We start from the raw sequence: 13,790 nt of genomic DNA, 5'->3' as shown, positions 1-13,790 counted from the left end.
AATGGGAAGAGGGGATACAATATAATTTGGCGACTATTCCCCCTAGTGGATAGAAAGAAAAAACGTCCAACATCGATGCAAAGTTTTCCTTCGTTTTTTGTAAATCGGGTGCGGATTTATAGGATTTACCCATGTGATTTTTTTCCCCATCGTGTGGAAATAACATGTTTGCATTAAAAACGAGAAGGACATGTTCTTCTGTGTACCCTGCCATTTACCGCACACCCCTCCTCATAAACTGAAGACAGCGAGGTGAAGTTGTGGATGAGTAGCGCGGACGGAGGGTGCACACAACAACGGGACTCGGCGATTAAGACATAAATAAAGTGAGTTTGAACCATCTTTGTTTGACCTTTTAACGGGTTGTTTTACAACGCTGTCCCCAAAATAGTTTTTAATTTGATTTATGTTTTGGGGCGCCCCAACATGACGTATTTATATCTCATTATACTGAAATGTTGATGATGTACATCAACGCATCCATCGGTGCATGGAAGTTTTGAACAAATTGCTCGTCAAGTATACCAATGCCTTACGATTGTTTTAAATGATCATTTAAAAGTCTTCTGACAGTCGTCTGACAAATATAAGTTTCTTTAAGGGAGAAACTCGGGTGGATAACAAAAGCTGTTCGCTAAAGAGACGCCTCCACGGCGACCATGTGTGTCCCCACATTATGTCTTATCTTGTAATTTGGTTCATGGTCTTCTAGATGTGCTACAAGGCTAACATTCGGCTCTTAACAAGTCAAGTGCTAATTTAGAGTTTTTCAAAGAAATAACATCCAGAGTTATGTGTGTTATAGCCCGACAAAAGTATAGTGCATCTAATCAGAAGGGCACATCAACACCAGACAATGAGCATGATCGTTGTCTGGTGTTGATGTGCCTTGTCTGGTATGATGCACTATGATTTTGTCGGGATACCCATTCCAAACACCTTGTTATTTTTTTGCAACAGCAAAATTGGCATTCAAATGAGTACTTGTGCACACCAATGATTGTTTTGTAAACTTCACTCCGCCTCGCCGGGCCCTGGGCTCACGATAACTCTGAGTCTGGAGAGGATAACCTATTATTTCACTTCCGTAGAGATGTAAGCTATAATCAGTGTATGAGTCCCTGATGTCATTGTCTCAAAAATAACCTGTTCTCAAGCTCAAAAAGTGAATGTGCCTCATAACATGATTCCTATGGCTAACATTGTATTTAAAATAATATATATTAACCCATATATTCAGATATTTTGTGTGTACGTGTTGGTAGGCCCCAGGAAGAAACAACTGCAGGGTGGCCATCAGAGTGCACCATGGGTCACTTCTCCAGCAAGGAAAGCCACGGGGCATCAGGTTGGTCAACACAAAAGGCTAACACTGTGGTCACACTGTGTGTGTGTGTGCGCGCGTGTGTGTGTGTGTGTGTGAGTGATTGACTCTGGATGTTGCCCCTTCAGTACCCCCTGTTCCCTAATTCTGGTAAACCACTTTAAGAAGCACCTTCATGTTTTCTAAAAGGATTTTCAATTACGTAACACAAAAAAGTACACGCACACACACACACTCCTGGCAGTCTGCTAGTGAGAACAAAGCGCGCCCACTGCCAAGCCTCAAATACATATTCTCTTCTTCAGGGAAGAGGGGGAACTAATAAAGGAGGGAGAGAAAGGAAAAGAACAGCTAGGAGGGGGCAGACGGGGAGGGCGGTGTACAGAGAGGTATAGACCTGAGGGACGTTTGGGGAAAGGACCACACATGCATAATGATGGAGAGGATAAACAAAGGGAGAACCGGATGCCTGTGTGTAGTTTATCTTTTTTATTTTTTTTAATAAATTACAATCTTGGCTCGCCTCCGTTTTGATCTGCTCATAGAGCGGTCACTCGTCTTGACGTCCCATCGCTGCTCTTCTGCACCATGAACCCACTGCTGTAACGCTCACCCCACCTCCACCTCCACCCCACCCCACCCCGTCAGTGCCCAGCTGTGATAAATCGGCAGAATTCCCCGGCTCAGCACAAGGGCAATGGATTAATCATAGGAATCCTAATTTTGTCCGACACGCACGCAGGCAATTTTTTTGCAGCGCATCCGCCTACAGACAGATGTGTACAATGACAAACACACAGCCATACAAAACCTTTCCTTTAAGGCATCGTTCTGTAATTCTTTTCACTCGTACACAAAGACTAGTGCGTTTAGGTCTGCAATGGGAAGTTGTGCAAATAAAGTTGAATGATCTTGAGGTATTTTCCTATTACAGGGTGGGGGTCTGGAAAGAGACAGTCAGCCTAAAACAAAGTTCACTTGTGTCATGGTCTTGCTATGCGATAGATGACCGAGTTTGAGTACGGTTCAAGGCCAATTTACTGCTCTCGCTTTGGTGTGTACCTCACCCACTCCTGGGAGCATGAGTGACGCAGCAGTGAAAACATAAAAGGGGGGAAAAGAAGGGTTATAGGAGGAATGCCCATATATAGACGTATTGGATTGTGGTTCTCCCCCCCCCCCCCCCCCTCTTCTGCCACCCAAAACCTTGGCTAGTTCATATAGTTCATATGCACTGAAACCTGGTCAACATTCTAGACTGGTTACTGCCAAGCAAATTCTTCTGGACTTGAGACTTTCTTTCTGTATTCCCCTGTATATAGCTTCATGTCTTGGGAGCCATCCATTCGCTCTGTGTATAAGCATCTACTTTTGTCCGTTTCTGTTCTAGGAGGTCATCCAGATGTCTTCCACACGCCTCCTACGTCGCCCACTAACGAAGGACCCGCCCTGGACCCCCTCCAAGTAAAATGCGCCAGTTCACCCCTATCCCCGCTCGTAGCCCAGGTGACCTGTCCACCCCCGGTCCCAGCCAAAACCCCCCTCCCACTGTGCACCGGGAAGAAATCCCAGTTGGCCAACGCGCCGACCACACCTATTCCACCCCCCGATTGGAAGCCTCCAATCCCGCCCTCCGCTCCTACGAGTGTCGTGATTGGTGGACCTGGGGAAAGCCTCCTGGCCTCGCCTAAAGTACAGGGGGCCCCACCGGGGTGTAACGGGGGTCCCTCCAATTCCACCCCGGCCCCCAGGGCCCAGGGCACCCAGCGGTGGGGGGGCACAGCGAGCCCAATCGATAGCCCCGTAGCGCTGGACAGCCCCGCTTCGCCTGACGCCAGCCGAGCGGACCGCCACTGGAGGGAGATGGACAGCGGGCTGAGCCAGTCCCCAAGCAGGGAGGTCCCGGGGGAGGTGATGGAGGCGACGCTGGAGCAGTGTCGGACCGCCCTGGGTCTCACTGATGGAGCGCCTAGCACCACAGGTGGGACCGTCGGGACTGGGTCCCAGTATTTGAGGACTACCTCCACTGGTTTTAATTTTTTCTTATTTTTTTAATAAATCAAATCCTAATTTAGTCTACAAAATGTCACAAATAGTTACCAGAGTCCAAAGTGACGAATGAGCTTGCTTTATCTGACAAGCAGCATCGAATAACTAAATTATTCCTATTACGGGGATCCATGAACCAAATATTAGAATTTAATTGCAAAAGAACGCAGAAATCGTTTTTTATTGTTTATTGTTCTTAATAAATGAAACGATTCATGTATTATCCAAATTAGATTCGATGCATTTTCTGTCTATGGACTAATTGACTACTCGACTAATCGTAGTTTTAAGTGCTTGTAATTTTTCAACATTTATCTACTGTTTATCAATAATGCGCTTGGGTTGCGAGATTTTGAATTAACCTGCCCTGCATTTAGGAAAATGTATAGGTTGAAAGCAGGACATTGAACGCCATGATAATATAGATTTAACAAATGTTAGTTCAGGTTTTATTGCGGCCAACGCTATACATTTTTCAACGACATGAATGGCTGAAAGATAAACATGTATACATTTCTAAATTAGACATTGACTTTCCACTTCGTGCATTCTCTCCTCAGAGTTGCTGAAGTGTCTTTTGACCGAGATCAACAGTCTGAGGACTAACTTGCAGGTAGGAGCAGCAAAGTCTCTGTGCATTCCTTGGTTGTGTTGTGAAACTATCAATGCACTTTTTTCCTTGTTTATGGAAAATATTATCCTTTCCATCCTCCACTGAATTGAATTCATACAGATATGTAGCCCTGGAATTTTTAACACATGCCAAAGGCATGTCGCAGGGTCTTCGGGATGAATATAGAATTGTAAACAGGAAACATCACACACGCCAACGTGTGTGTGTGTGTGTGTGTGTGTGTGTGTGTGTGTGTGTGTGTGTGTGTGTGTGTGTGTGTGTGACTCACTCTGATAACACCCCACCAACACGCATCCACATCCATTTTCCAGCAGTGGGAAAACTGGAATGCACCCCTCCCCTCCCCCAGGCTAATGGAGATCTTCCTGTCCTCCGCTCCTCCTTGGAGGCTCAGGGGAAGGAAGGAAACCCTTTCATATTCTACATAAGACTTTATTATCTCTCCTATAGCTCCCTCTCTATTCTCTCTCTAGCTGGCTTGCTGGCTGGCCGTCCAGGCGTCCACCTCCCGAGCCTCAAGGTTTTATTTTTATTTTATTTTTTTAACAGTTTAGAGTAGCGTTTAGAGTAAGGTTTGTAACGGTCTGTACACTGCTGCACCAACATCTCCCATCCCACCCATGACTTGCATCACCCCAGGGCTCTCTTGTCTCTCAATTATTTTGGTCCACCGAGGCAACAAAAAGGATGGTAGATCTGAGGTAATGGTGCAGATGGAAGCGATGCCTTTTTGAGCCAACAGTTGGAAGGCAGTGGTGGACTTTGTAATGAAAGTTGGTTGTGCAGGTTTTAAAACAGTTTGTCACGCCGCGTGTTAACGGAGCCTGCATGGGGCTGACCCTTAACGACTGGCCCCACACCAGGCTCTGTCTGACTCACACATCCTGCCTGCGCTCATTGGGTCCCCTGGTGCTTATGTTCATTTGTGTAGAAGAGATATTGGAGAGGGAGAGGAAGGGAGTGAGAGAGAGGCAGGGGGGGGGGGCTGCTTTTGATGGTAATTTCCTGTCTGCTGCGTGTTCCACTTCCTGGCCCACCCTTATGAGGATTCTGGCTGGGGGATCCAACCTTTCTCCAGATCTGTCCCAGATCCCAGCAGCATGCAGCAGCTGCAAACAAGTCCGCCCCCCCCCCCCCCCCCCCCCCCCCCCCCCCCCAATAGATTGAGAGATTTAGAGTTAACCCCCACCCACCCAGTACATGTCCAAGTGTTAATGTGCACACAATTACTATTGCACTTTCTTTATCTCTATCGCTCAATCTTTCTCGCTCCTCCACACATCCTTCTTGCCCATCAATCTCTCGTGTGTGTGTGTGTGTGTGTGTGTGTGTGTGTGTGTGTGTGTGTGTGTGTGTGTGTGTGTGTGTGTGTGTGTGTGTGTGTGTGTGTGTGTGTGTGTGTGTGTGTGTGTGTGTGTGTGTGTGTGTGTGTGTGTGTGTGTGTGTGTGTGTTCAAAGAGAGGTAGCCTGGTTTGTCTGTAACCCAGTCACAAAAAATAACCCCCAAAAAAGTGTTTAAGTTGGGGGGGCCCCCTCCATTTGGCTGATCTCTGCTGCTGCTCGGAGAGTTTGTTTCGACTGTATGCATCACCCTACCTCCCCTCACCCCAGCCCCCTCCACTCTGTGTTCCTTTCCTGGGAACCTTTTTGTGGAGAGGGATGGAGAGTGGGTGGTGCCGGTGCTAGGGTGGGTGGGGAGCAGTGGGCCTCATTTGTTAAGAAGACGAAACTTGTGTTATTTAGTTGTGATGAAAGGGCTTTGGCCTCGCTGCCAGTATTTATTTATGCGTCTGTGCGTTTTTTTGGCCATGAAAGAAAGACACACACTCGCACTCTGACGTAAACAAGGTCTGGACATGCAGTCACTCTTAAAAACACAAATAGTGCACTGATCTATGGAGGGGTGTTGGTGGTTGGAGAGTCTCTGGTTCTAGGTTGGTCGGTTCACCCCCACTTCCTCCTTGGCTTTCTTTCTCTCCCTCCCTCTGCCACAGAGCTCCCCTGGCCCCTCCCGAAAAGACAAGAACTTTTAAACAAAGAAAAATAAATGAGCTGCCAACTTCTTCCCTGCTTAGTTCCTTCTCATCATTCCTTTCATCCATGATCACATCCCCTATTTCTCAACGCTTCCTTAGACCCAACATTCCTTTTTAGGGTTTTAGTTTTCGCCAAACCGTGCTCATTTCCATATTCTCCCACATTATGCCTCTTCTCTTTTCTCAACAACTCCTACGCTATCATTATAATAACTGGTCTTTAGGCTCCATTTTTCATTGGCCCTTCAAACCTGACTACTATCTAACATTTTTGGAAGCTTAAAGCAGGGCAATGTCAAGGGTCTTTGCTGCAGACGGATTCATTATGAAGCAGGAATATTTTATTTGGTCGAAGAAATTATTCTTTAATAGTGTCACACGTATTTGTGGCAACATTGTTGATGCAATTTTGACGTTCTATTAGGAATTATTTCCTTCATATTAATCAGATACAAGGACATGACAATTACATTTTGAGGATAATGATGAGTTTTTACATTGTCCAGTGAAATTAGCAAATGTTCAGCATATGTACCGACTCCAAAGAAACTTTATTCCTCCCTCTCTCCGTCTCTTGCCTTATATTAAATGAGTGAGTAGACATACCCAATCTTGCATACATTTATTATGAAGGCACGAAAAATGTGCATTCGAGGAGGTCTGTGTGAGGATGTGCATGGTCGCTGTTTCAAATTTGTCATGCAATGCAAATGGACCGTTGGACTCGGGCTCTGTGTAATGTTCATTTGCGATGTGGCTCGGATCGCTTTGGGCTACAAACGGGGATCTTGTAGATCACGAGAATGGGCTGAGGAGGACGAGCGAGGGGAGATGGTTTATGTCTTGGTGACCTTGTGTTTTCGAACACATTGGAGGGACTGGGGAACGCATGACGAAACAGGGATGTTTCCCCCATGTATACGTCGAGAGAACAGGGTGTGGGTATGAATTCCAGGACAGATGTTACACACTCACACACACTCTAAATCTCCTTGTGTGTTGGTTCCTTTCGCGCAATTGGGGCGTGTTTGCACGTCCAGTTTGTGCACGTTGTCACTGTCACACTAGGTCATGGCTAAGTTGTATATGTTTGAGGGAGAATAAACAGCCTTATCTCGGTGAGAATTGAGGATCTCCCCTTCCTGTTGCCTGAAGGAGGCATGCTGTAGTTGGAAGCTCCACATTCACCTTACAAAGTGTGTGTGTGTGTGTGTTCACCATTTTAAACAATTCAGCCAAATGAGTAGTGAGTCCTCTTTTTGCTCCTTACTTTCCAACCTTTCCACCAAATGCGACGGCAATTATTTTTTGTTGCCTGGGAAAGTGTGTTCCAACTTTTAATTTGAAACGGAGGATCTGTGTGCTGTGCACTCGGCTGAAAAGGAGTGTGTGCCTGCGTGTGATAGAATGGAAATATGATATGTGTGTGTGTGTGTGTGAGAGCGAGGGAGGCTGGGAGAGACTGCGTCCAGTATAATCGGGCCCAGCTGTGGTCTTGTGAGTCTCGCCGGTCAGATAAGGGGTGCGACTTGGCAAGGGTCCTCTCTCTCTCCTCCTCCTCACTATCCATTCTTCATCTAATTGCCTGCCTGCCTCGCGCCTCTACTCCTCCGCTGCACTCGCTCAATTTCTCTGTGGCTTAACGTTTGCAGCAACACAAGTCTCTGCAGGCCTTAAACCGCTATATTATTAATTCTCTCTTGCTCTCCCCCCTTTGCCCCTATTTTTTTTTTTCCCCTACTCATGCACGGGATTGTGTCAAGTCTTGTGTGCGTTTTCACAAATGGCCTGTTCTTGCTTACCTCCTGGTTCCCGTTGCTCAGAGAGCTCTTTGTGGTTGTGTGTTGTAGCGTGTCTGCGGAGGCAAGGTTTGTGCACTTCCAGGCCACAGAGAGTCTGAAGGAATTCGCCGGAACTGCACATGACTACTCGCCCCCGCAAACTCCACTTCCCGAATCAAACCGCTCCTTATCTCCACAGAAAGGCGATGGCGAGTTTTAATGAAGGCAGCCGCGTCGGTTCGGGTGATGAAATACTGATGAGTCATATTTGAGTGGAATTATGTGAGGGTTTATTTGTATGATGAAAGAAGTGCATAAATACACCTGCATCTTTGGCTGTGGCAGTAAACAAATGGTTATGTCAAACCACACAACGTCAGAATTCAAAATCAGGAACCGTTACTGGGGACAGAATCGGGGGCCGGATAGCCTAGTGGTTCAGTCTAGTCGAACCGCATGCCGAGTGGCTCGGAGTTCAATCCCCAATGCCCATGGTTTACCTGTAGCCTGCATCCCTGAGAAAGACGGCTAACCCCTACCTGCTTATTAATGACCTGCATCTACAAAAATAAAATGCACTTATGTAATATTGATTTTGATTGGTCCAAATGTGTGGTCACTTGTCATCACAAACGTAACCTATGTGACCTCACGTGACGGGTAATAATGATTGTCTTTGCGACTGTATTGGCTTTCCATGTTGACTTTAGCTTAGGTCTACTTCAGAGGATGACCTCATCAGAGGTCACTGTCCACCCCCACTGCTTCTCTAGGCTCTCGCTAGTTATTGCTGTTGATTCGCTCCAACCTTTCCCTCCGCTGTTGGCCAAAAGGCTGATCATTCAAGATTACATCGATGCAGGATTTGATAACTAAAATGCCTTAAATGTAAATGATCAGATAAAATCTTTGTAAGAATATATATTCTGCTTCAATCAAGTAGAAGTAGAAATGGCTTTATCGAATTATGAACTGAAGGCCATCTCCCGAAAAATCTTTGGGGAATTCAATAGCTTTGGAAATCAAACACTTAAAAATGGCAGCCAAATGAAAACAACAACTTAAATTCAACCCAACATTTTGTCTTTCCCTCCCAATGCAGACGGAGCGCATGGAGTGGCTGCAGTTCCAGACTGACCTCCAGGTGGCGGTGGCGGTGGCGGACCGTCTGAGGGCTGAGGCCGAGGAGGACCTGTTGGCGCTGAGGGGGGCCCACAAGGAGGTGGAGAGGGAGCTGGCGTCCGCCCATCAGAGGCAGAGGGAGGCCGACACGCAGCTGGAGTCTCTGAGGGGCGATCTGAGCGAAAGTCGGAAGGAATTGGCCGCCACCGCCGCCGCCCAGGCGCATGGCAAAACACAGGCCCAGGCTTCAACGGAGGCCCGGGACAAGCCCGACTCTTGCACCAACAACCGCGGAGGCCTCGTGGGTACGGACAGGGGCAGGACGAGAAGCCTGCACGGACTAGGGCGAGAAGGGACGGCGATCGGGAGTCTGAATGGAACAGCGAAGCCCAACGCTGTCACTAAGGGGGAGGAGACTAAAACAGAAACTCGGGGTGTGGCTAGGAGATACATGAGAAATGTGACCGGTGAGGGCGGGAGCAAAGAGACGAGTCGAACCAATGAGACACGAAGGACGGGAACTACAGAAAGGTCAAGGTGAGCGGTCAATGGTGACTAAAGTGGTAACTTGTGACCTATTCACCTATAACAGATTGTCTAAAGTTTTTAGCAACAAAAAGTAGACTCCTAAGATTCTCAAATGCGTGTTTGAATTAGCTTGGAAAAAGCTGTACCATCAGACGCCTGTGATACAGAAAAGCTGAAATATGGCACGCGTCAACCCTGTGGTCAGAACTTTCAGAAACCTGACCTGATTTTATTCAGACTTCTATATCCAATAAGCCTAACATTGATGTGGAGGCTAAAACTGTGTGTGTGTGTGTGTGTGTGTGTGTGTGTGTGTGTGTGTGTGTGTGTGTGTGTGTGTGTGTGTGTGTGTGTGTGTGTGTGTGTGTGTGTGTGTGTGTGTGTGTGTGTTCACTCATCTTCGTGTACCAATTATCACCCATTTCTCTCGCTGGATACCATTTTCCTGGCTATTATAATGGGAAACCGATACCCATTTTTTTGTCGACCGATGTCGGCAGGTTTGTGGTTGCCAGTGAATGCACTCCCATTTTCTCCTGGCTCGGCGGGGACACTTCAGTTTAAGGATTTTTGTTAGAATCACCCAATCGACTGCAGTTGAAGTGGAACCAGGGTTCCGAAAAAGCCTATCAAAAACAGTACGCCTGGCTGCCCAAGCCTGTCCACTATAAAGTGTATGTCTGTGTGTATGTGTCACACAGAAGTCTCTCCAGAATAGCACTCTCCTTGGATTCCCACGCGCCGCACAACGGAACCTCCCAGTCCAACTCTGGCACCACGGCCTCCTGTACAAACAAGGTGACCCTCTCCCACTCCAGGAGTATCCACTCTATCAGGGTCCGGGGGCTAACAACATGCTAACGGGGGAGCCACACGTTGACCAATGTCATTTCCTATTTTCAGAACTCGAACCAACTTAGAGTGCAGAGAAGCTTGGACTGGCCAGAGAGCTCCTCTGCGAACGCCGGTGTGTACATTAATTTATATCTGCATGCAAAAAACACGAGGTGTTGTGTTGGTAAGCTGCTGCTGTCCTGGTGGTGAATAGTTTGGGTGTGTTTTTGTAGGGAAGCGGGAGGAGCTTCTGAACAAGTACAACTCCGCCCTCAGTGAACTGCCTCCCACCAAGTGAGTGCATGCACGCACACGCACTCCATGCATGCACACACACACAGGCTACATTCTTCTCTCAGCCCTCTAGATGCAAACCTTGAATGTTCAAAAATGATCCAACCTACATGGTACACGGTAGATGGGCATAATTGTTCCATGTTGGTGGCCTTGGAATACAATCGCCGATTGTTGGCCTTTTTTTCGTGGTCGCATTCGCTTTGTAAGGCGGGAGCCGTTCTCACTTCCTGTGTGTTTTCGTGGCCAGGTCCCAGGACGGCTTCAACATGCTGCTGCGTCGTCACGGGGGTTCCAAGCGCAACTCGCTGCTGCGCTGGTGCCAGAACCGCACGCTGGGATACAAGGTCACCACTAACGCTGATGGTCTCCCTGGAAGGACAGATCCCCCAATCTGCGTCCCTTCTCTAGATTTATCAGAATCAGAATCAGAAAGGATTTATTCCTTGCCAATTAAGGGAGTTTTATTTTTCCTGCCCTTTAGGGGGCTAGGGTCAGGGAGGTGTCATGAATATATGGCCTGTTAAGCCCTTTGAGACTGTTACTGTGATTAAGGGCTTTACAACTTGAATTAGTGCTGGGGTGGGAGTTTAGCTTGACTTGAAATGTAACTTCAAGTCAAGTTATTTTGTTAACCCGTTTATTGAGGGGATCCACCTTAGGCCGGTCAAGACTAGTTTAGTGAGGGTGTGACAGTGGGGGGGGGGGGGGGGGGGGGGGACCGTACACTGGACATTTTGTAGAGCAGTGCGGAGAACCTTTACTTTACGGACGTAACATGCAGTCGTCCACGTTCTTTGCTGTATTGTTCGTTTTCCAAGGCAATTCTCGATACTTCCGAAAATCCTAGCAGCTGCCATATTTAGAGTGGTAGGGTGGCCCACAGCGTGGCCAATCACATTTTTTAATCTATGCTTTGAAAAATACTCTTCATTTACATATATATTTCTAAATGACAACCCTATGATGCTTTCTGTCGACCGCAGAACATCGACCTCACCAACTTCAGCAGCAGCTGGGTGGACGGCTTGGCGTTCTGCGCCGTCTACCACACGTACCTCCCCTCTCACGTCCCCTACCCCAGCCTGAACCCGGAGAACAAGGTCTGGACCCGGGCGCACCCGCCGGCTCAAAGCTGTCCACAATGGGTTTTGTTCCAACTCACTACTGATTGATTTTCTCTTCCGACCAGCGGGAGAACCTCAACCTGGCGTTCAAGACGGGCGAGAACGTCGGGATCACGCGCTCACTGGTGCGTCTTTTGTGCACGCATGTAATCCGGTGGGGACATCGCCTGCTGGACTGGGCGCATGCTTTGTTTTCGTTTCATACAGGCTGCTTCAAATATCTTAATCAATCTATGCATGGGTGTTTGTCAGACGGCGGACGAGATGCTGCGGGCGGGGGGACCGGACTGGCAGCGTGTGCTGAGCTACGTGGAGAGCATGTACCGCCACTTTGAGATGTGACCCGACAGCTCCCAGCCGCCACGGAGACGGACGGACTGACATCCAGACTGATGGACCAATGACCACACGGATGCTTCCCGAGACCGGTAGAAGGCGGACGAAACAAATGTCTGCCGCGTCCACCTCAACCGGTAACTGAACACCTCTCTCTCAAGAGATGTACACACCGACCACACCCTCCTGTATTGGTCGTTGCTGTCGCCCATTGCTTAACGAGGACGGGCACGCCATTGGCTGTTTGATGAGCAGGTTCATTCCTTTAGATCTGTCGACCCTTTTCAGAGGTGTCATTGTCAAACACAGGTGTCACCCATAAAGCTAATTAAGGGTTGGCTCCTTTTTATGTAACGGCGGGGTACTACTACCCCCGTGGCCTGGTACTATAAAGGAGCTGACCCATCATTAGTGTAATGAGCACACCCGTGCTTGTCCCACGATGGCCTATCAGGGATGGGCCCGTACGCTCAGCTGCAGTCCTATATACATACTGTTGTCCCAGCCTCATGGGACGGTACTGCACCACGGTCAGGTCTAACACTAGATCAGTGACGTCTTGCCTCATCGCCGTGCCTTTTTAACTGATCCGTGAACCGTGGACGGTGTCATATGTTCATGCCTGGTGATTCTATGCACACTCTGTTGATATGCACTTTTGTCCGCACTTTTTATGTGAAATTCTTCTGCCTGCCATTGGCACATTAGGGATATGTTTGGTGATGAGTTTTGTCTAATAAATGTTTTTTGAATAATGTTAAAATAAATATATATATCTGAATTTGAATTCCCTTAACCCATTTAGCTACAATTACAATTTGACTTCAGTTTTTCTAATGGAAGCTGCACTCCACACCACGGACGGGCTATAATGGTAAATGATCCTCAAACGCTTGCATGTTTTTTTTTTTATATACACATCTTGTTATATTTTCTAACCCTTTCTTCAGTGGCCAAAGTGCTGTATTGAAGAAGAAAGAAACATTGCATAATTATTTATGCAATTATGTTTGTGAAAATAATGCCAAAGAAATAAACACTGAAATGAATTGAGCACTGCTTAATGATTTTTTTATTTTAGCAATGTTTTCTTCTAAGTTATGAAATAAATAAAATGTTCACTTCATTAGGCGTTTACACAGAAAGATGAGCTGTACGACCTGCCCTCCAAGAGTAGATGATTAGTATCTTATTAGTGCTCCCCAAGAAGTTTGGCTTTGACGGGATATATCGCCAGAAATTTGAATAATTTGAATAGTTGCTGCCTTCTGTAGACTTTAAATTAAATATAAAGTATTCATAACAGAAAATGATGATGATGCGGCCCCCTGGTGGAGTATCCTCAGAATGCAGCAAGACCCTGTACTCTGGTCTCGCAGAGACAACCTTTATATACAAAACGTAGTGCGAATACACGGAAATAGGTTGAGACTAGTAGTAAACTACTCCATGATAAAATATACAAAATAGAACCCTTTTGCCTTGTATATACTACCATCTGCTGGTTTGAAACAGGTGATGCATCAAGATAAGTGTTGACCATCATTTTAAACCAACTACTTGATGGGTGCATGGCGTTCTGTGCCTTCCACCACATATACCTCCCCTCTCATTTCCCCTACTCCAACCCTATCCAAATGTGTGTATATATATATATATATATATATATATATATATATATATAAAGGCCTACAGCGTTATTTTGCAATTGTCCCTGGTAACTTT

At 46.9% G+C, this 13,790-nt stretch overlaps 1 protein-coding gene across 2 annotated transcripts; it reads left to right on the top strand.

Annotated features, from left to right (window-relative positions):
- The first annotated feature begins 37 nt into the window (after nt 1-37).
- LOC132457709 (cytospin-A-like) lies at nt 38-13,118 on the top strand. 2 transcript variants are annotated; one of them, XM_060052004.1, is made up of 13 exons: nt 63-99; nt 245-326; nt 1,266-1,348; nt 2,715-3,305; nt 3,934-3,986; nt 8,927-9,483; nt 10,176-10,272; nt 10,378-10,441; nt 10,542-10,602; nt 10,853-10,949; nt 11,589-11,705; nt 11,795-11,854; nt 11,982-13,118. In XM_060052004.1, the coding sequence occupies exons 3-13, from the start codon at nt 1,309-1,311 to the stop codon at nt 12,069-12,071; spliced, it is 1,827 nt and encodes a 608-aa protein (XP_059907987.1). In that variant the 5' UTR covers nt 63-99; nt 245-326; nt 1,266-1,308; the 3' UTR covers nt 12,072-13,118. The 2 variants fall into 2 exon arrangements, with proteins under 2 accessions (XP_059907986.1, XP_059907987.1); XM_060052003.1 differs by having other exon boundaries at nt 38-326; nt 1,241-1,348.
- Nucleotides 13,119-13,790: the final 672 nt, after the last annotated feature.

This window comes from Gadus macrocephalus, chromosome 5 (genome assembly GCF_031168955.1).
Source record: "Gadus macrocephalus chromosome 5, ASM3116895v1".
NCBI classification, from domain to species: domain Eukaryota; kingdom Metazoa; phylum Chordata; class Actinopteri; order Gadiformes; family Gadidae; genus Gadus; species Gadus macrocephalus.
This window is presented reverse-complemented; position numbering and strand designations above follow the sequence as displayed.

Bases quoted from the DNA above. Each gene is read 5' to 3' on its own strand.
- LOC132457709 (XM_060052003.1), top strand. From the start codon at position 1,309: ATGGGTCACTTCTCCAGCAAGGAAAGCCACGGGGCATCAG. The intron at 10,442-10,541 runs GTGTGTACATTA...GTGTTTTTGTAG, and splicing joins GAGCTCCTCTGCGAACGCCG to GGAAGCGGGAGGAGCTTCTG. The intron at 10,603-10,852 runs GTGAGTGCATGC...TTTCGTGGCCAG, and splicing joins AGTGAACTGCCTCCCACCAA to GTCCCAGGACGGCTTCAACA.